This window comes from Cervus elaphus, chromosome 8 (genome assembly GCF_910594005.1).
Source record: "Cervus elaphus chromosome 8, mCerEla1.1, whole genome shotgun sequence".
NCBI classification, from domain to species: Eukaryota; Metazoa; Chordata; class Mammalia; order Artiodactyla; family Cervidae; genus Cervus; species Cervus elaphus.
Window position 1 is genome coordinate 36,489,654 of NC_057822.1, and position 20,178 is coordinate 36,509,831.

General features: G+C 37.6%; 1 protein-coding gene across 5 annotated transcripts in view; it reads left to right on the forward strand.

Annotated features, from left to right (window-relative positions):
- The window catches only part of KANSL1L (KAT8 regulatory NSL complex subunit 1 like), a 123,686-nt gene that overhangs the window by 79,984 nt on the left and 23,524 nt on the right, over positions 1 to 20,178 (forward strand). For 3 of the 5 annotated variants that reach the window (XM_043910170.1, XM_043910168.1, XM_043910167.1), the window contains exon 6: positions 3,967 to 4,171. In XM_043910170.1, the coding sequence (XP_043766105.1) occupies positions 3,967 to 4,171 (205 nt within the window). The remainder of the gene's footprint in view (positions 1 to 3,966; positions 4,172 to 20,178) is intronic. The other 2 variants (XM_043910171.1, XM_043910172.1) reach the window with 2 other exon arrangements.

Sequence of the window (20,178 nt, forward strand, 5' to 3'; positions counted from 1 at the left end):
GCCATGAAATTAAAAGACGCTTACTTCTCGGAAGGAAAGTTATGACCAACCTAGACAGCATATTAAAAAACAGAGACATTACTTTGCCAACAAAGGTCCTTCTAGTCAAGGCTATGGTTTTTCCAGTGGTCATGTATGGATGTGAGAGTTGGACTGTGAAGAAAGCTGAGTGCCGTAGAACTGATGCTTTTAAACTGTGGTGTTGGAGAAGACTCTTGAGAGTCCCTTGGACTGCAAGGAGATCCAACCAGTTCATCCTAAAGGAGGTCAGGCCTGGGTGTTCATTGGAAGGACTGATGTTGAAGCTGAAGCTCCAATAGTTTGGCCACCTGATGCAAAGAGCTGACTCATTTGAAAAGACCCTGATGCTGGGAAAGATTGAGGGCAGGAGGAGAAGGGGATGACAGAGGATAAGATGGTTGGATGGCATCACCGACTCAATGGACATGAGTTTGGGTGGACTCCGGGAGTTGGTGATGGACAGGGAGGCCTGGCGTGCTGCGGTTCATGGGGCAGCAGAGTCGGACACGACTGAGAGACTGAACTGAACTGAACTGAACTGTGGTATGCCAAGTATAGTGTCAGGAACTTCTGATAAAAAGTTAAAACATAGTCTCTGTATTACTTACAGTTTTAGAAAAGGAAAAAGATACTAATCAGATAGTAACACAAATCGTTGTAAAATTGGCATCATGAAAAATACTATGAAGAAAAGAACTCATAAAGTAATTTGACTTTGTCTTTGGAGAGACTATGCAAGGGCTCAAAGACTTGCCTGAGGTACTAACTTTTGAACTGAGAGCCAAATGGTTATTGGAAATTACGTAAGTGAAGGAGGATGTGAGAAAATGCCTGGAAGCAGATATTACATAAAGTAGGTCTTGTACTGGAGCAAGTGTGAGTTATTTGGAATTAAAAGAGGCAATGTGGCTGGAACACAGGGAAGAAGAGGGAACGTGACACATGAGGAGGCTGAGAGAGCAGACCAATCAGGGCCTTTTCCATTAAGGATTTAAGTATTTTTCTCAAGAGCAATGAGAAGGCTTTGAGAGATTTTAAGCAGTTCAGGCATGGGAGGAAAGGGTAAAACAAGACCAGATTTGTTTTCCTGAAAGATTAGAAGGGACTGGATGGAAAAAAGTGTGAATGAGGGGGAGACAGTTACAAGGGTATAGGAGGAATTCTGGCAGAAAAAAGCCTGGATTAAGACAGTGGTTGTGGAAATGGAGAAATGTGTAAGCCTAAAAACCCCCTCATTTCTTCCCTCTCCTCAATTATTTAGTTTATTTTAGAGTCAAATTGTACTATCTGCCTATTACACAGTGGCCCTAGGCTATCCTTTTGGAGATTTTTATTGTTCTCTGAACAAAAGCTTCCAGTTAGAAATCTAAAGGAGTGTGATTTGTGTCCTTATCTAGTACTACCCCACTTGTAAAAATGCCATTTCAAAACTATATGTTGACATTTGTTGATAATTTTTGTGACAGTTATGATGGTACTTGACAGCAGCTTATTGTATCCTCAGTTTCTGGAGTTTCCTAGGTGTACCCACAGCTCTGTGGGAAAACTTAGCCTTGTCTCTCATTGAAATGTTTTTCCTTCCCGGGTTTTCTCCTCCTCCTCCGGTGTCTCTTACATCTCCTGCATTGGCAGGCAGGTTCTTCACCACTAGCGCCAGGTATTGGATTGTTCTCTCCTGAGGGGAAAAATACCCTTGGATTATAGAGTCACTTCAGCAGCGTTGTGTTGTCCTCCAAATAATTTCCTTTGTTCTCCTTTTCAGTAAGATTCATTCTCTTTAGTGTAAACCATTGGGCAGAATAAGTGAGTTTATCAGTGGTTTGCAATAACCCTTTACGACAGCTTCCCAGGTGGCTCAGTGGTTAAAGGATCTGCCTGCTAGTGTAGGAGATGCAGGTTCGATATCTGGGTTGGGAAGATCCCCTGGCGGGCTACAGTCCATGGGGTCGCCAAGCGTCTGACACGACAGAGCGACTAACACTTTCACTTTCATCAGTTATTTATAAAGTGACTGAAGTGCCAACTTTGGTGAGCTTTTTCCAATGATATTGTATTAGTCTTTGAAACTTGAAAATATAACATTTAGGGACACAAATGATAAGCTTTCCATTTATCTTTAAACTAGCCTGTGAGCCTCTCACCAGTTCAAAAGCTGAGAGATGTCATTCAGTGAGAAGATAGTGGCTCACCTCCTCATACCTCCCGCAGGGAAGGGGAAACAAATGCCCATTAACAACTAGAGAACTGAACAGAGGCGAGAACTGGTTAACCGTGCTCCAGATTGCTAGAACAGAAACTCTTCATTATCCCAGACATTACCCAAGCAACGTCTCTCTAGGGAGCCAGTGCCATCTGCCTAGAGATACTTCCCACTTGCTAGGAGAGCCGCCTTTTGTGCTGGATCTAGTCCTACGTCCCTGAATCCTCACTGTCCTGATGTGATCACCTCTGGTACTAACCACCCACTGTAACCGGTCTTCTTCCTGACCTTGGTTCACTTCTGTACCTGACATGCTTCGTACCTAACTTGATACTGGCTATCACTTATGCCTTCTGTTTACCCTTGACGTGGTAGCCCAGGTCAAAGGCTGGTTTCTCAAGAGCAGACTGTTACTTAGCACTTTATACACTTGAAGTTTTTATAGTAATACATATGATATCTTACAAAAAGTAACATCAGTATATGAGACTGTACCTGTTAATTTGAGAGTATTGGTATATCTTAAACCTTTCTCAGATAGACATCTTTAGAATATTTATTAACTGACAATTAAAACATTCATGACTAGAGCTCTCTGAAGACTGAAGTTAATATTTTAAAAATAAAATATTTATCATCAGATTTTTTTCCCTATACTGGTCTGGCCAATAGACATACTCAATTATATATTTGTATGTAATCACCAAATTCCATATTTTATTATTCTCTTTTGGTTTCACCAACAGAGCCATTCAGGTACCCTTATTTCTAGTTTCTTACTACTATATAAAATATTCTTGAATTACTTGCTTTATCTGAAAGATAATAGAATATTTTGCAGCCATAAATATTTAAAACCAGTGATAAAGCTATAGAAAAACCATATCTTATGTTTACCTTTAAATACTGATTCTACTTGAACCAAATAGCACATTTAGAATTTATTTGTGATTAGCAATAGCACATATAGATTCACTTGTTGATCTTAGAATACTAAGTTGGCTAGGTTTTGTTTATATAAATAAGGTTGAACTTGTAGATTATAGTACCTGAAAAGCTGAATATTTTATATGTAATATACTGGTATAAATAAAGTTAAATTTATGTGGAGATAAGCATTAACTCCCTCCCGATGTTCTAAAATATTTAAATAAATATTTAAAAATTAATATGAGAGATAATTATAAAATTATGCTTATTTTCATGTGTAGTTTGTGTGATCTGATAAAATATTTTATAGTTTGTGTCTTCTATGTCATCAGTTTTAAAAAATTCTTAAAATGTAGACAGATTGCATCTTTGTTTCAGAATTCCCTGAAAAGATATGTAATGCTTATGTAAGAGCAGCTAATGATGTAGTGATGAGACGTTAGCCTTTTTAAAATCTACAATCCTGTGTAAATTCACCCTTATTGAAAAAGAATTTGATGTAAATACTTTTAACACTGTAATATTCATGATTATTGATTTACAGTGAAATTTACATTGTACTACTGAATTCATGTGAGCATCTCTAACCTATGGGATATTTATTTTGCAGGAGAAAATACAGATTCTGTTTTCACAACTTGAAATGTAATTTTCCATTAATATTGATTCTTTCATCAGTTGTTACCACAAAATTGGCTAAAATTAATGCTCCTCTGTCATAATAGATCAAGGTGATTTACATTTAGTTTTCTTTGTCTTTGTTTGTTTGTTTTGTTTTATTCCCTCCACTCCCCAATTATTTCATGGCATTTCAGTGCTTCAGAGAATTTAGATGAGCTCTCTTCCTCCAGTAGCTGGTTGCTTAACCAGAAGCACAGTAAGAAAAGGAGAAAAGACAGGACAAGATTGAAATCTCCATCCCTGACTATCATGAGCACGGCCGCTCGAACAAGGCCACTTCAGAGTTTCCACAAACGAAAACTCTACAGATTGAGCCCAACATTTTATTGGACTCCACAGGTAAGGTTGCCTTTGGGAAAACATGAACAAAAATTTTACTGTCCATATATTTCACAAGTGACAGGATATGAATTGTACATAGTTATTTAGAAGAAGTGAGATTTAATAATTTTTTTTAAAATAGCAGTGTATTCTGTAATTCTCACATTTCCATTTTTTTTAAACCATGCTTAAACTAATCTGAAAGAAAATTACATATCAAGTTGATTTTAAAATTTTACCAGTAAGGGTAATAAGACACAGGCATGTTATATATTTGTCTTTTGCTTAGTAAAGAAAAAGGTAAAAATCTATAGGGCTGTAGTTATTTTGGAGGAAGGACATTGCTCTCCCTTTTAGGCTTAGTATTTGTTAAATCTGATGAGCACCCCTTTTCCATGTAAGCAGTGAAAGTTTAGATGACCATGCTTACACTTTTTACAAATAAAATATGCTTTACTAAAAGCATTCATTTTGAAAAGTGTGTTTTCATTTATTAGCAAAATATTAGGTTTACATCTTTCAGTACATATCTTAAACTGTGATGGAGGGCAAAGTAAATTATCTCTAGTTATCATTAGGTATAACATGCTCTTTTTCTATATTTTAAATAATATGTCAGAGGAAAGGAATTTATTTTTGCTTTAGTATTGTTTTTAAGTATTACTACATTAGTTATTTTTAAATATATTTCTATAAAAAAATCAAGATGCTTTGTTTCATTAAAAAAAGGTTTTATAGGATCCTTTTATAAATAGGACTATGAATTCTGACAAATTAATTTTTATCAATAATTTGATTTTTGCCATTTTGTAGTTCAGTTAATAGTATGCTCTCTCAACTTGAAATTTTTCAAAGTTTTATTTCAGAATTTTCAGAAATTTTACATAATTAATCAACCTAATAGGAAAATATTTAGTTTTTATATAAGAAATTATACTTTATTTAACAATTTTTATTTAAAGTTGCTATAAGCAATAAATATTTGAAATTGATTTTATAATTTCATGGTTATAAATAGAATTGTCTAAGAGAAATATTTCACATATAAGTAGGTCTTAATATTCTGACTGGAAGGAATCTATTTGAATAATTTAGAGGATTTGCTCTGTATTGCTAACGTACTATGTATGCCTTAGTAATGTAAAGATTGGCGTAGAAAAGTGAATGAATTTACAACTTTCAGGAAACAAAGGAGAAAGAAGTCTGATATTATTGTTACTAATAGGCCATATAATTTATCATATTCCAGTCAAAATGCTAAGCATATTCAGTACATTATTTTTTTTAGTCTTCAAGCATATAACTATGAGGCATTATTAATCCCACCTTTAGATGCAGAAATTGAAGTTTAGGGAGATTAAGTAACTTTCCCAAGGTCATATAGCTAGTAAGAAACAGGTCTGATTCCAAAGCCCATGTTTTTACCAGTTAATATTTACATTGGTAACAACAAGAATCACCCAGCTGTTTTTTGATCAGTATTTTTACTGAAGCGTAGTTGATTTACAGTGTTGTTAATTTCTGCTGTACAGCTGAGTGATTCAGTTCTATACACACATATATATATTTTTTCTTAATATTATTTTCCATTATGGTTGTCATGGGATATTGAACATAGTTTTCTGTGCTATACAATAGGACCTTGCTATATAAAAGTTGACATCAGCTAACCCCAACTTCCCACTCCATCCCTCCACCAACCGTGTCCCTTTTAGCAATCACCAGTCTGTTCTCTATGTCTGTGATGCTTTCTGTTTCATAGTTAGGTTCACTTTATCATATTTTGGATTCCACATGTAAGTGATATCATATGGTATTTGTCTTTCTCTTTCTGATATAATTCACTTAGTATGATTATCTCTAGTTGGATCCATGTTGCTGCAAATGGCATTATCTTGTTATTTTTTATGACTGAGTGTATTCTACTACACCACATCTGCTTTATCAGTTCATCTGTTGATAGTCATTTAGCTTGTTCCCGTGTCTTGGCTATTAACATAGGGGTCCATGTATCCTTTTGAATTATAGTTTTGTCTGGATTTATGCCAGGAGTGGGATAACTGGATCTTATGGTAATTCTATTTTTAGTTTTCTGAGGAACCTCCATACTGTTTTCCACAGTGGCTAAACCAGAATTTTTGTTTGTTTGAAATCAGTAAAGACTGTATATTTGGGGGTTGGAGAAGGAGCTTAGTTAAAGGCACTAAGAAATGCACCACGAAAGATTGGTTTTGAAAGATAAACCAAATTTTGAAAGGGTTTGGGTCAAGATAAAGAAAGCACTTGAGTAGTTGGAACAAAGATGGAAAAAAATGTGTGTGTGGATTTGCTATGTGAAAGGGTCTAGAACAATAATGTCTAATAGAACTTTCTGTAATGATGGAAATTTTATGATTATCTGTGCTGTCCAGTATGGTAGCTGCTGCTGCTGCTAAGTCGCTTCAGTCGTGTCCGACTCTGTGCGACCCCACAGACAGCAGCCCACCAGGCCCCGCTGTCCCTGGGATTCTCCAGGCAAGAACACTGGAGTGGGTTGCCATTTCCTTCTCCAATGCATGAAAGTGAAAAGTGAAAGTGAAGTCGTGTCCATCTCTTAGCGACCCCATGGACTGCAGCCTACCAGGCTCCTTCGTCCATGGGATTTTCCAGGCAAGAGTACTGGAGTGGGGTGCCATTGCCTTCTCCGATGGTAGCTGCTAAATACATGTAACTACATATGAAATGTGACTAGTGCAGCTGACGAACTGAATTTTTGTTTCTATTAATTTTGATTTAAATGGTCACATTTGGATAATGACTACCAAACTGGATATGACAAGTCTAAACTCAAACTTACCATGATAGCAGTGAGAACACCTGGCACTCATTCTTGTTTTCTAATACCATTCTCTCCTGAAAGGAAATATGGATTGTTAGAGAAATGGCTGAACTCCAGGCTTGGGCAAGAGGGGGTATAAAATAGGCCTGGAACATCTTATTGTTACCAGAAGGCAGGGGGACATATTTTAAAAAATGATGATGGCATGTCAAGAAAAATAAACAAAAACCCAAGAGCTTGTTTGAACAAGCTTCACTCCTGCTGGCCAAATCTGGGGCTCTTTGAGGATCAGAAGAATTAACAGTAATGAACCCAGTGAAAAAAAATAGGAAGCCATGAATCTATTCTGACAAGAAAGAGGGAGAGAGAGAGGATGGAGGGAGAGAAAGGGAAAAGGGAGTACTTTTACATAGAGTAGGATTCTGATTAATGTAGAGTGAGCAGTGAAATGAGACAATTATTGCAGTAATCATAGTAAAAATTGGTTGGGTAAGCATCAACAGTGCATGAAAAGTCTGGGGGCAGGATTCAGGTGAAGTGTGATCAGGAGTAAGATTAGTATTATCTTAGCTATATGGTAGAGAACCAGACAATAATCTTGCCTGAGTGATAGAAACTAGTATGGGAAGGATACAGTATCACTACGCGTCTGATACAATATCACTATGAAGTATTCTGACCAGAGATACATAACCTGAATTTAGTCTTAAGGAAACATCAGACAAAGCCAAAATCAGAAACATGCTATTAAGAAACAAAAACTGGTCTGTATTCTTAAAATAAATCAGTGACATAAAAGCCAACAAAAGCTGAGGAAATGTTTCAGATTGCAAGAGAGACTTAAGATATTTGACAACTGAATGAATATATGATTCAGGTCACAATTCTTTTGGAGGGAAAAGATTATGGGGACAATTGAGAAAACTGAACTATTGATGGTAGGTTATATTAAAATATTGTATTGATGTTGAGTTTCCTGAGTGTACTACTTTACAGTTATGTGAGAAAATATCTTTATTCTAAGAAATACACATAAAATGTGTATGGGATAAAATGACTAAGGCATCCATATTGTGTAATAAATTAACTCCTATGCATCTGGCATTGCGCTAGCTGTGTAACATCTTTGGCAGAATTTAGAAAATAATTATTTAAATAATTTTCTATAGTGTTTAATCTAATAGGGTATTGGTTGAGAAAAGCTTATATAAAGGGCAATGGAGAGAGGTGGGAGTCTTCCGCTATCAGTAGCATATAGTAGATAGATGGCTGATCAATATTCTCATTGCAACAATTACATGTAAAAGTTATTTTAAAAATCATCATACTATTCAATACATTAGGGCAACTTCTGGTTTTAGCTCCAACATGTAAAGAGCTTGAAAGTTGTTGCTCCGGTCCTTACAGCAAGAAGAAGGTGAACAAACTGAAAACTGCCGCCTTTCCATGAACCCATCAGAGAACTGAGGTTGCGGGGCAGACTGCTGCCCTGACGTTTGGAGAGACAGCAAACCAGAGTCACAGCCAAGGTCTGGAGGGGAAACCGCAGCAGTCACAAACTAACGGGTTGTTGTTGTTTAGTTGCTCACTTGTGTCCGATTCTTTGCAGCCCCATGGACTGTAGTCTGCCAGGCTCCTCTGTCCATGGGATTTCCCAGGCAAGAATACTGGAGTGGGTTGCCATTTACTTCTCCAAGGGATGTTCCCAACATCTTCCACATTTGCAGGTGGATTCTTTACCACTGAACTCATTTAATGACACCCTAACCCCTAGTATCTTAGGGGTTATTTGGATATAAGGTTTTTGCAGACATTAGATGAGGTAATTAGGGTAGACCCTAACCCAGTCTGACTGGTGTCCTTAGAAAAAGGGAAATTTTTATACATACAGAGTGAATGCCATGTGACGATGAAGACTGAAATCAGAATCAATTCCTTGGTTCTTTTATAGACCAAGAAACACCAAAGATGGGCAGCAAAAACCAGAAGCTGAGGAGAATAGAATAGGTTCTTGCTGTCTTCAAAAGAAACCAGTCTTGCTGAATCTGACTTTTAGCCTCCAAAACTATGAAACAGTATATTTCTGTTGTTTAAACCACTCAATTGTGGTACTGTGTTATGATAGAGCTAGCAAACTATTACAGTGACCTTATTTGGAAATAGAGTCTTTGTATATACAATTAAGTTGAAGATCTTGAGATAAGATCATTTGGGGGTTAGGATGGGTCCTAAATCATGTGACTGGTATGCTTATAAGAGAAAGAGAGGTTGGAGGCAGAGAGATACAGAGAAGAAGGATTTGTGAGGACAGAAGCAGAGATTAGAGCTAGGGAATAGGGAACATCAGGACCCACCAGAAGCTGGTAGATGCAAGAAACAGTTCTCCCCTGCGGTCTTCAAAGGAAGCTCAGCCCTGATAAAACCTCAATTTTGGACTTTAGGCCTCCAGAACTGTGAGAAAATTAATTTCTGTGATTTTAAGCTGCCTAATTTATGGCAGTTTGTTATGACAGCCCTAGGAAACTGATACAGAGTTTGGTTCCTAGAAGTAGGATACTGCTTTAATAGATATGTAAAATTGTGGATGTGACTTTGGGATTGGGTAATTGGATCCAGGTTGGAAGGATTTTGAGGTGTGTGGTAATCAAGTCTAGATTCTGATGAAAACTCAGAAGGAAGTGAAGAGGATAGAAGACAAAGGTGCTGTCATCTTAGAGAATAGATGTATTGTCATGAACAGAATGTTACCAGAAAGAAATATGAATGTTAAAGGTGATTCTGGTAAGATTTCAGGAGATGTTACTAGAAACTGGAAGGAAAGTGATCCTTGTTATAAAATGGTAGAAAAGTTGGTTGAGTAATATTCTACTGCTGAATGGATGTCAGAATTTGTAAGCATTGAATTCTTAGATATTTAGCTAGGCAAATTATCAAGCAAAGTGTGGAATTTGCAGTCTGGTTTCTACTTATTGTTTATAGTTAAAATATCAGAGGATATGGGATTCCCAGGTGGCGCTAGTGGTAAAGAACCTGCCTGCCAATGCAGGAGATGTAAGAGATGCTGGTTCGATCCCTCCATCAGAAAGATCCCCTGGAGGAGGGTAACCTGCTCCAGTGTTCTTGCTTGGAGAATTCCATTGACAGAGGAGCCTGGAGGGCTGCAGTCCATAGGATCTCAAAGAGTCAGACATGGCTGAAGTTGACCTAGCATGCATGTATTGGAGGATATAGATAAATTAGGAAGAAACTGTTAAGCGAAAAGGAACCAGAACTTAATAATTAGGGAAATTCTCATGCTTCTGCAAAAAATTATATAGCATGCTCTGGAGAGAATCCAAGGATGTGGCTGGACAATTTTTTGCTAGAGAGATTATGCATATGACCCCGGGATCCAATTTAGCTGAAGCCAGGAAATAGAGAAATCTTGAGAAATCTGTATGCAGGTTAGAACTGGACATGGAACAGTTAAAACTGGACATGGAACAACAGACTGGTTCCAAATCGGGAAAGGAGTACATCAAGGCTGTATCTTGTCACCCTGCTTATTTAACTTATATGCAGAGTACATCATGAGAAACTCTGGGCTGGAAGAAGCACAAGCTGGAATCAAGATTGTCGGGAGAAATATCAATAACCTCAGATATGCAGATGACAACACCCCTATGGCAGAAAGCGAAGAAGAACTAAAGAACCTCTTGATGAAAATGAAAGAGGATAGTGAAAAAGTTGGCTTAAAATTCAGCATTCAGAAAACTAAGATCATGGCATCTGGTCCCATCACTTCATGGCAAACAGACAGGGAAACGATGGAAACAGTGACTGATCTTATTTTCTTGGGCTCCAAAATCACTGCAGATGGTGACTGCAGCCATGAAATTAAAAGATGCTTGCTCCTTGGAAGGAAAGTTATGACCAACCTAGACAGCATATTAAAAAGCAGAGACATTACTTTGCCAACAAAGGTCTGTCTAGTCAAGGCTGTGGTTTTTCCAGTAATCATGTATGGATGTGAGAGTTGGACTATGATAAAAGCTGAGCACCGAAGAATTGATGCTTTTGAACTGTGGTGTTGGAGAAGTCTCTTGAGAGTCCCTTGGACTGCAAGGAGATCCAACCAGTCCATCCTAAAGGAGATCAGTCCTGGGTGTTCATTGGAAGGACTGATGTTGAAGCTGAAGCTCCAATAGTTTGGCCACCTGATGCAAAGAACTGACTCATTTGAAAAGACCCTGATGCTGGGAAAGATTGAAGGTGGGAGGAGAAGGGGATGACAGAGGTGAGATGGCTGGATGGCATGACTGACTCCATGGACCTAAGTTTGAGTAAACTCTGGGAGTGGGTGATGGACAGGGAGGTCTGGCGCGCCGCAGTCCATGGAGTCGCAAAGAGTCAGACATGACTGAGCAGCTGAACTGAACTCAGGAAATAGAGACGGCGTTATTCAAATAAGATCTAGGGAAAACCCTCTTGTCTAATGACAGGGGTCATCTTGACATACAGGGAGACCCACCAGGTTTTTAAGAATGTTATATTAACATTACTGGCTTATATTGAAAAGGTCAGAAACTGCACAAAATAAAAGTTTTTAGACCCTCAAAATTTTACAGTCAGGCAATGCATGATAGAGCTACTCAGTAACAACCTTCTAAAAAAAAGTACTAACCTTCTGAAAAAAAAGAAGGTAAATCATAGACCTAAATGTGAAAGGAGAACAATAAAACTAGAAGAAAACAATATCTTCATGTCTCTGTGAATAGTCAGCTTCTTAAACAGGATATAAACAATACTAATCATAAAAGGAAAATTGTTAATTTGGACTTTGTTAAAATTATGAACCTATCTCCATTAAAGACAGCATGAAAAAGATCAATAAAGTATACACTGAGTTAAGACACTTGCTGTATGTGTATATTTGTATGTCTATATATATATATCCAACAAAGATGTTGTATCCTGAATATATTAGTAATTGTGAAAGTGAAGGTGTTAGTTGCTTAGTCGTATCTGACTCTTTGTGACCCCACGGGCTGCAGCCCGCCAGACTCCTCAGTCCACGGGATTCTCCAGGCAAGAATACTGGAATGGGTTGCCATGCCCTTCTCCAGTGGATCTTTCCGACCCAGGGATTGAACCCAGGTCTCCAGCATTGCAGGCAGATTCTCTACTGTTTGAGCCACATGGGAAGTCATTAATAATTAAATTTATTCCTAAAAAATAAGAAAATAGCAATCCAATTAAAAATAGGCATAACCCAGAGTTATAAACTTTAAAATGGTTAAAATAGTAAACTTTTATGGGTATTTTACCACAGTAAGAACTTCTTTTAAATAAAAAGCCAGAAGATTGAACAGATCTTTCATAGAGGAGGGATATCCAAATGAACAAGTATATAAAAAATGTGTTTAAAATTATCACTCATCAAGGGAATGCAGTTAAAACTACAGTGAAATACACTGCATGCATCTATCCTTATAATTCAGCAGTTCTACTCTTAGGAACTTTCCCAGGAGAAATGAATACATTTATACACAAAAAGACCTATATAAGAATTATTGTACCCAGGTATCGCTAGTAGTAAAGAACCCGCCTGCCAATGCAGGAGACATAAGAGACGTAAGTTTAATCCCTGGGTCGGGAAGATCCCCTGGAGAAGGAAATGGCAATCCACTCCAGTATTCTTGCCTGGAAAATCCCGTGGACAGAGAAGCCTGTTTACAGTCCATAGGGTTGCAAAGAGTCGGACACAACTGAAGCAACTCAGCACACATTGTAATAGCTTTACTTATTAAAAGTCTGAAACTAAAGCAATCTAAGTATCTATCAGCAGAATTGTGGCATATCAGTAAAAAGGATAGACTACTGTTCAATAGCTTAGGTGTGTTTCCCAGAATTATGTTGGCTGAAAGAAAAGAGTACATACTGTGTATTAACCATGGATAAAAGTTAGCAGTGATAGAAGTTACAGTTGTGGTTACTTGAGTGCAAGTGGTAGGAGTTGGCCAGGAAGGGTGCAGCCAAGATCGCTGGGCTGCTGGAACTGCCCTGAATCTCGGTCATGGTGGCGGGTGTTACATGTGCATGTGTGCAAAGATTGATCATATGTATCTTCTTCACTAAAGAAGTATATATGGGTTCATGCTACGCAGAGTTAGCCCATCCTTATTTTGGTCATCTCCTTTTACATAATAAACCATCCCCAAATTTAGTGGTTTAAAAACAGTTTATTCCCTCATGATTCTGTAATTTACCTGAGTGGTTCTTCTTTCAGTCTTGCCTAAGGGGTCTCATACAGTTACAGTGAGATGGCATCTGGGCTGGAGTCATCTAGGGTTTGAATGGGCTAGAATACTTGGGTTTCATTCTCTCTTTATGTAATCTCAGAGCCTTTCCATGGAGCTTCCCCACCAGATTTTTCTTGAGCACAGTAGTTTTACTTGGTAATCCAGATTCTCAAAAATGCAAATATGAAAGCTGTCACTGTTTTTTAAGACTTTGGTGTGGAATTAGTGCAGTTTTATTGGTTAAAGGGAATCCATGCAGGATTTAATGTGGGAGAGACTATTCAAGGGCAAGAATACTAGGAACCATCAGTAGGGACTACCATTGACCATCTCTGATTCCCAGTTACTGACATCTCTCTCATATATAAAAACGACCTAATCTTTTCCCCTCAGTTCAGTTCAGTTCAGTTGCTCAGTTGTGTCCGACTCTGTGACCCCATGGACTTCAGCACATCAGGCCTCCCTGTCCATCACCAACTCCCGGAGCTTACTCAAACTCATGTCCATTGAGTCAGTGATGCCATCGAACCATCTCATCCTCTGTCGTCCCCTTCCCCACCCACCTTCAATCTTTCCCAGCATCAGGGTCTTTTCAAATGAGTCAGTTCTTCACATCAGGTGGCTAATGTATTGGAGTTTCAGCCCCAGTACTTCTTTTCCCCTGAAGACCTCTAATTTCTCATCTCATTACCTCATTAGGTTCAGGCTTAAAATCTTAAAATCATCCTCTTAAATCATGCCCAGGTACCTGCACTTAGACTTTTTATGTATGGCTCCCAAGTGTAGTTCTTTAGGTTTAGCTCCTCCTATGTGGTTTCTCTGGGTAGAAAGATTTGTGAACTAATGTTATTAGTTATTTGATTTATACCCAACATATAATAGTGAGACAAGGATAATCAGAAGAAATACTGCTCAGACAGGGGGGAATGGGAAGAATATAGCAGTTCTGAAATACGTAAGTTACTACATGTTGCAGGTTTGTTAATGTGGGCCTGTTCCTCTAGAAATGGTTCTTTCCTAGCTATTAGTTCTGCCCTAGCAATTCCTGGCTACATCCTCTGAGTAATCTTGTCTTTTCCATAAAAAGAAGCACCTTTTAAAATATGTAGTGGTTTTCTCAGCATGCTTCCTCTCTGTAAAACACTGAAGGCCCAGAGGTCTTGTCATTTTGAGCTGCTTCTTTCTTAGTACAAGTTCAAATCTAAAACTTTGTGGTGTTCCTGTGTATCACATTGAAATAAACTCCATTATAGAAAAATCATATCTGTATACCTCTTCAACACAGGCCCTTATTGGGTTTTGGATTTTGTGTGAGGCTGCTGTGGGACAATATCCTGAAGATACTTCATGGCACTTTTTGTGTAACACAAGGCGCACCTTTAAGATTCTTAGGCGCCCTCTTGTCTACATGTGAGGATCTACGAACATGTCCCAAACCTTTCTAAGGCCTTCATTTTCCAGTCTCATCTCTGAGATCCTGACCTTGAGCCCACAGTTTTACTGGCAGCTCTCTGGATTTGATCTTTGTACTGATGTCATGTCTTACTGTGTGAAACTTTTGCTGTCTGGAGTGGCTGAAAATGAGAAACAGTCTTTATTTTTTAACCCATCAAGTCTTAGTTCTGTATTTGCTTTAAATTTTGCTTGAAAACTTAGCTCCTTTTGTACCTAAGCTCATCAGTCCATCCATACTTAATCATAGGCAGTTAAGTGAACAACTGGCACTTTAAATATTCTGCCTAGAAACCTCCTTAGCCAGATCTATGAATTCATTATGTACCTTTTTTATCCTCCACATTTTTATAGGCAACTGTTACACTACTTGTTCTGTCAGAGCAATAAGATAAAAGAAATAGAGGTAAAAGGATTGGGATAATTATTTAGACTCATCATTTGTAGAGGTTATGATCCCTTTGCTGGGCAAAATTAACAAAAAGCATAATTTAGTATGCATTTTTACTTGATTTTGTCCCTTTTACAATACTAATCTCTAATAAGAATGTCAAATAATAATAGCTAATATTTATTAAGCAATTATTATACACCAGACACTATTTCAATTTATGAATTCCTTATACATATTTCTTCTTTCATGCCCAATTTTATATGACAAAACTGAGGGAAAAAAAAATTGGAAGATATAAAAATATATGAATAAATACAAAGGTTAGAGGAGAAGATCCAGCATATGTGTTCACAGAGGGAAACACCAAGGATAGCTGGCTTCTGGAACCACTTTTGTCCTGGAGCTTTGACAGAAATTTTCAAATTTGGTGCAGTTGCTAGTAGATGATGGTTATGGGGGATGCTGCTGGGCTTTTTTTTGAGACCTGAAACACACGGCCAGTTTTCACTTCAGGACATTTTTGACCAATGTTTTCCTCATGCTGCTGCTGCTGCTAAGTCACTTGAGTCGTGTCCGACTCTATGCGACCCCATAGACGGCAGCCCACCAGGCTCCCCCGTCCCTGGGATTCTTCAGGCAAGAACACTGGAGTGAGTTACCATTTCCTTCTCCAATGCATGAAAGTGAAAAGTGAAAGTGAAGTCGCTCAGTCATGCTGACTCTTAGCGACCCCATGAACTGCAGCCCACCAGGCTCCTCTGTCCATGGGATTTTCCAGGCAAGAGTACTGGAGTGGGGTACCATTGCCTTCTCCGGTTTTCCTCATAACACTTGCTAAATACTCGGGCTGCAGACAAGAGTAGGCTTAAAAAAAATCATCAGTGACAAAACCCCTTCAAAGCAGGGTGGCACTCTCAGTGTACTGTTAAGATTTTTTTCTTAAGGTCTGAATGATTAGGGGAAAGTGTGTAAAATACACCAAACACTTAACTGAAAATCTTGAAGGGCCAAGAACAAATTCGGTATAGAAAACCACATGAGGGCCGCAACCTAAACTTAACTGAGCACACTCTCCAAGTAGATTAAAGGAGAGAAACCTGCAGTTTATCTGCTTAGCAGTGGGGAAAGAGAATCCACTATGGAGAAAGATTACATCATTTGGAGCCTTTATGATTTTTAAAAATATACCATCTGGCATTCAATCAAAAATTACTATGCATCCCAAAAGATATGACCAGATGACTAGCCTTCAAGAGAGAAAAAGACAGATTACATTACTAAGATACAGTTAGCAGTGGAGCATATCTTATGCTTATCTGTTAAGAGCACGCTGTGCTGTACTTGGTCGCTCAGTCGTGTCTGACTGTGACCCTATGGACTGTAGCCCTCCAGTCTCTGTCCATGGCATTCTCCAGGCACGAATACTGCAGTGGGTTGCCATGCCCTCCTCCAGGGGATCTTCCTAACTCAGGGATCAAACCCAGGTCTCCCACATTGCAGATGGATTCTTTACCATCTGCTGAGTCACCAGGGAAGCCCAAGATTACTGAAGTGGGTAGCCGATCCCTTCTCCAGGGGATCTTCCTGTCCCCGGAATTGAACTGGGGTCTCCTGCATTTCAGGTGGATTCTTTACCAGCTGAGCTACCAGGAAAGCCGTAATGGAGTATAAGATATAGTTAATGAACCAAAAGACTTATGAAGATAAAATACTCAAATAGAAGCACAGAGATAAAAATAGAAAAAAAAATACACAAACAGAATTAGAGAACTGTGAATTAGTAAAAAAAAAAGAAATTAACCATATGTTATTGGACTCTAGAAGAAAGGAGAGAAAATAGGGGGGAAGTTACATTTGAACAGATAATAATAGTATTTCCAAAACTAAAGCAGGACATCAACCAATAGATACAAATTCTCTGAAACTCAAAAATAACAAATACATAGAAATTATATCAAGACATAGGAGGCCTGCTCAAAAGTGAGGACACAGAAAAATATTAAAAGTAGCCAGGGTAAAAAAGATATATTACCTTCAAATGAGGTCAACAATAAGACTTAACTACTAGGTAGAAGGAGCTTCCCAGGTGGCACTGGTGGTAAAGAGCCTGTCTGCCAGTGCGGGAGATGCACGAGATGCAGGTTCCAGCCCTGGGTCGGGCAGATTCCCTGGCGGAGGAAATGGCAAGCCACTCCAGTATTCTTGCCTGGAGAATCCCATGATAAGAGGAGCCTGGAGGGCTACAGTCCATAGGTTGCAGAGTCTGACATGACTGAAGTGATTTAGCATACATGCACACTGAGTAGAAATAATGGAAACCAGATGAAAATGTGAATATTCTTAAAGTGCTGAAAGAAAAAAAAAGTCAAGCTGGTATTCTATAGCCATAAAAATATCCTTTAAAATGATGATATACAAATGTTTCAGATAAATAAAAATGGAGGGAATTTGTTGACAGCAAGTCTACACTAATAATAATGACAACAGGAGAAGGAACATGATCCTATATGGAAACAGAATTGTAGAAAGAAGTAAAGAACAATGGAAAGAATAAATATATGGGTATTATAAATATTGACAATAAAAATAATGGTAGTATAATGTAGTGTTTTAACTATATATGGAATTGAAATGCATTACAACAGTTAACAAAGAGGAGATTGAATGGAGTTTAGAAGTGTTCTAATGTTCCACTGTTTTCAGGGAAGTGGTAAAAGGAATAATTTGTTTTATACTCTAAAAGCCATAAGTTACATATGTATTGTAATCTCTAGGAAAACCAAATAAAAGAAAAGAGAAGAATGTATAAGTTTAAGTTAATTGAGGGGAAAAACATGACAAAATATTTTATCAATCCTAATAAACCAGAATCAGTGAAACATAAGAACAAACATACATATGCAAAAAATTTCCATATGCAGTATAGAAAATAAATCCAGTTTCTGGTTCTTTGCAAAGAAATTGTTAAATCCCTAGCAAAATTCCTCAAGAAAAATTGAAAGTTGCTTTGACATTTATAAATTTGTTAATGTAGTAACCCACATTAAGAAAAGTCAAGTAATCATTTCAATAGATTCATAAAAAGTATATGATTAAGTTAAATATTAACATAGTTAAAAAAATACTTTGGCAGAGAAGGCATACATCCTGATAAAGAATATGCAAAAAAAAAATCTGCAATCATTCTTAATCCTTGTAATTTTTAATTATGAAAAATTAGAAGCATTTACTGTATAATAAGGGACAAAACAATATGTCTTTTGGCCATTTCTATTCATTATTGAACTGGTGAGCCTATCCAACATGTTTGGAACCTTATAAATAAAAATAGTTAAACTTTTTAGGACTAAATGAAGGAATCTAAACTGTCCTGACTCGTAGAGGATATGTTTGACTAACGGAAAAACGTCTAGGAACCAGGCTCCTCCTGAATTTTTGTTTGCTGTTTTGAGCATTACCCTTACTCACAAGACTCGGGGGGCAGGACAGGGCTCACCACCACAGGTGGAAGAATGGAGTGCTAAATGACCTTCTAAAGGGAAGTTTCTAAAGGTTGCCCAGATGACTACTCTTCATGGTGTTCTGACTAGAATTTAGTAATATTTAGATGCACGGACACGAGAAATATGCCCAACTGAAAATCAGGAGTTTTAGAACAGGGAGGAAGCCAGCACAGATATTGGGAGGAAAGTAGCCGTCTTCACCACAGGCTCAGGGAGGCAGGACAGGAAGAGAAGTCATCAAAGGTATTGGCATTGTTCTGTTTCTAAAAGTAGGATACTGTATATAGGTGCTTTTTAAACATTATTTTATACCTCCCTTATAAATTATATACTCTTCTGTATATATGAAATGGTTCATTACTAAAATTAAAACATATAGTGGATAGTTTTCAGGCTTTACTTTACTTGAATCTTATGCAGCATATGGTATTGTTGAGCACTCCCTCTAGACATTTGAATTTTTATTGGCAAGAATCTCCAGGTTTTTCTCTTATTTCTCCATCCATTCCTTTTCAGCCTCCTGGGCTTCACTTTCTCTGCAGGAAAAGGCCTTTTCCTAGAGGCCCCTCACTTGTCTCAATTATTTAGGATAGTTTCAAATTGGCTAATGGGTTTCCTGGATTTGGAAAAATTGCAAGAGAAAACTAATTACATGGTAAATATTCAGATTTTATCACCTTTTATTCACAATGTTCTAGCCATACATGGAAAAAAGAGAGGTTAGCACATTTTTTTCTTTGTAATTTTAAATAATTGTTCTTTATATCTTTTTGAACTACATCATAAAAGAACAAATAATTCTAGAGTGAGTCAAAAGTACCAGTGCATCTTGTAAAGGTAAGAAATTGCAACTGTTCCCATAGATATATAGCATCATTAGAATAAATTTTGGAAATAACTCACAGCTTTATTATCATGTCCCACATCTTATATCTTCTTACAAAATCATCAATTTGCTTGACCACCCAGAATAATGACTGCATTTCCTAGACTTCTTGCAGCTGGGTATGATTAGCTGACCTGAGTCTTGGCCAATGCAATATAAACAGAAGTCATTACATGATAAATTTTAGCATATATTAACAGGAACTATTTTTCCCCCAGTGGAATAGTCTCAGGCACACATGTATTTGAAAATTCTATTCACTTAAGTTTTTTAAAAAGCATATGAGATAAAATTCATTTGGTCAGCACTCAAGCTTCAACCATGTGTTCGGGATTGTGTCAGGTCCCGGGAATACAGGATTGAACAAATTATAGTCCCAGCCTTCAAGGAGCTCACAGTCCAAAGGAAATCTTGTGAAATGCTATGGCAGGCATGGCTATGCCTCTCTCTCTCAACACAGAGAGAACATGCCAGTTAGCCAGGAAACTCAAACTCAAGAAAGTTGGCAAACTTAATGTAAGTTTACAAAGTAATTTTTTAAATATAGCATCTAAAATTCTGTTACTATGAGCATTTTAAATATCATTTCATTAAAAAAAGGAGTCCTAATGATACTGTAGTAGGTGGAGGTAAGAGGTGACAGAAGGAACACAAGTAAACTATTAACTTTTAAAATATTTTTTCTGTTTTA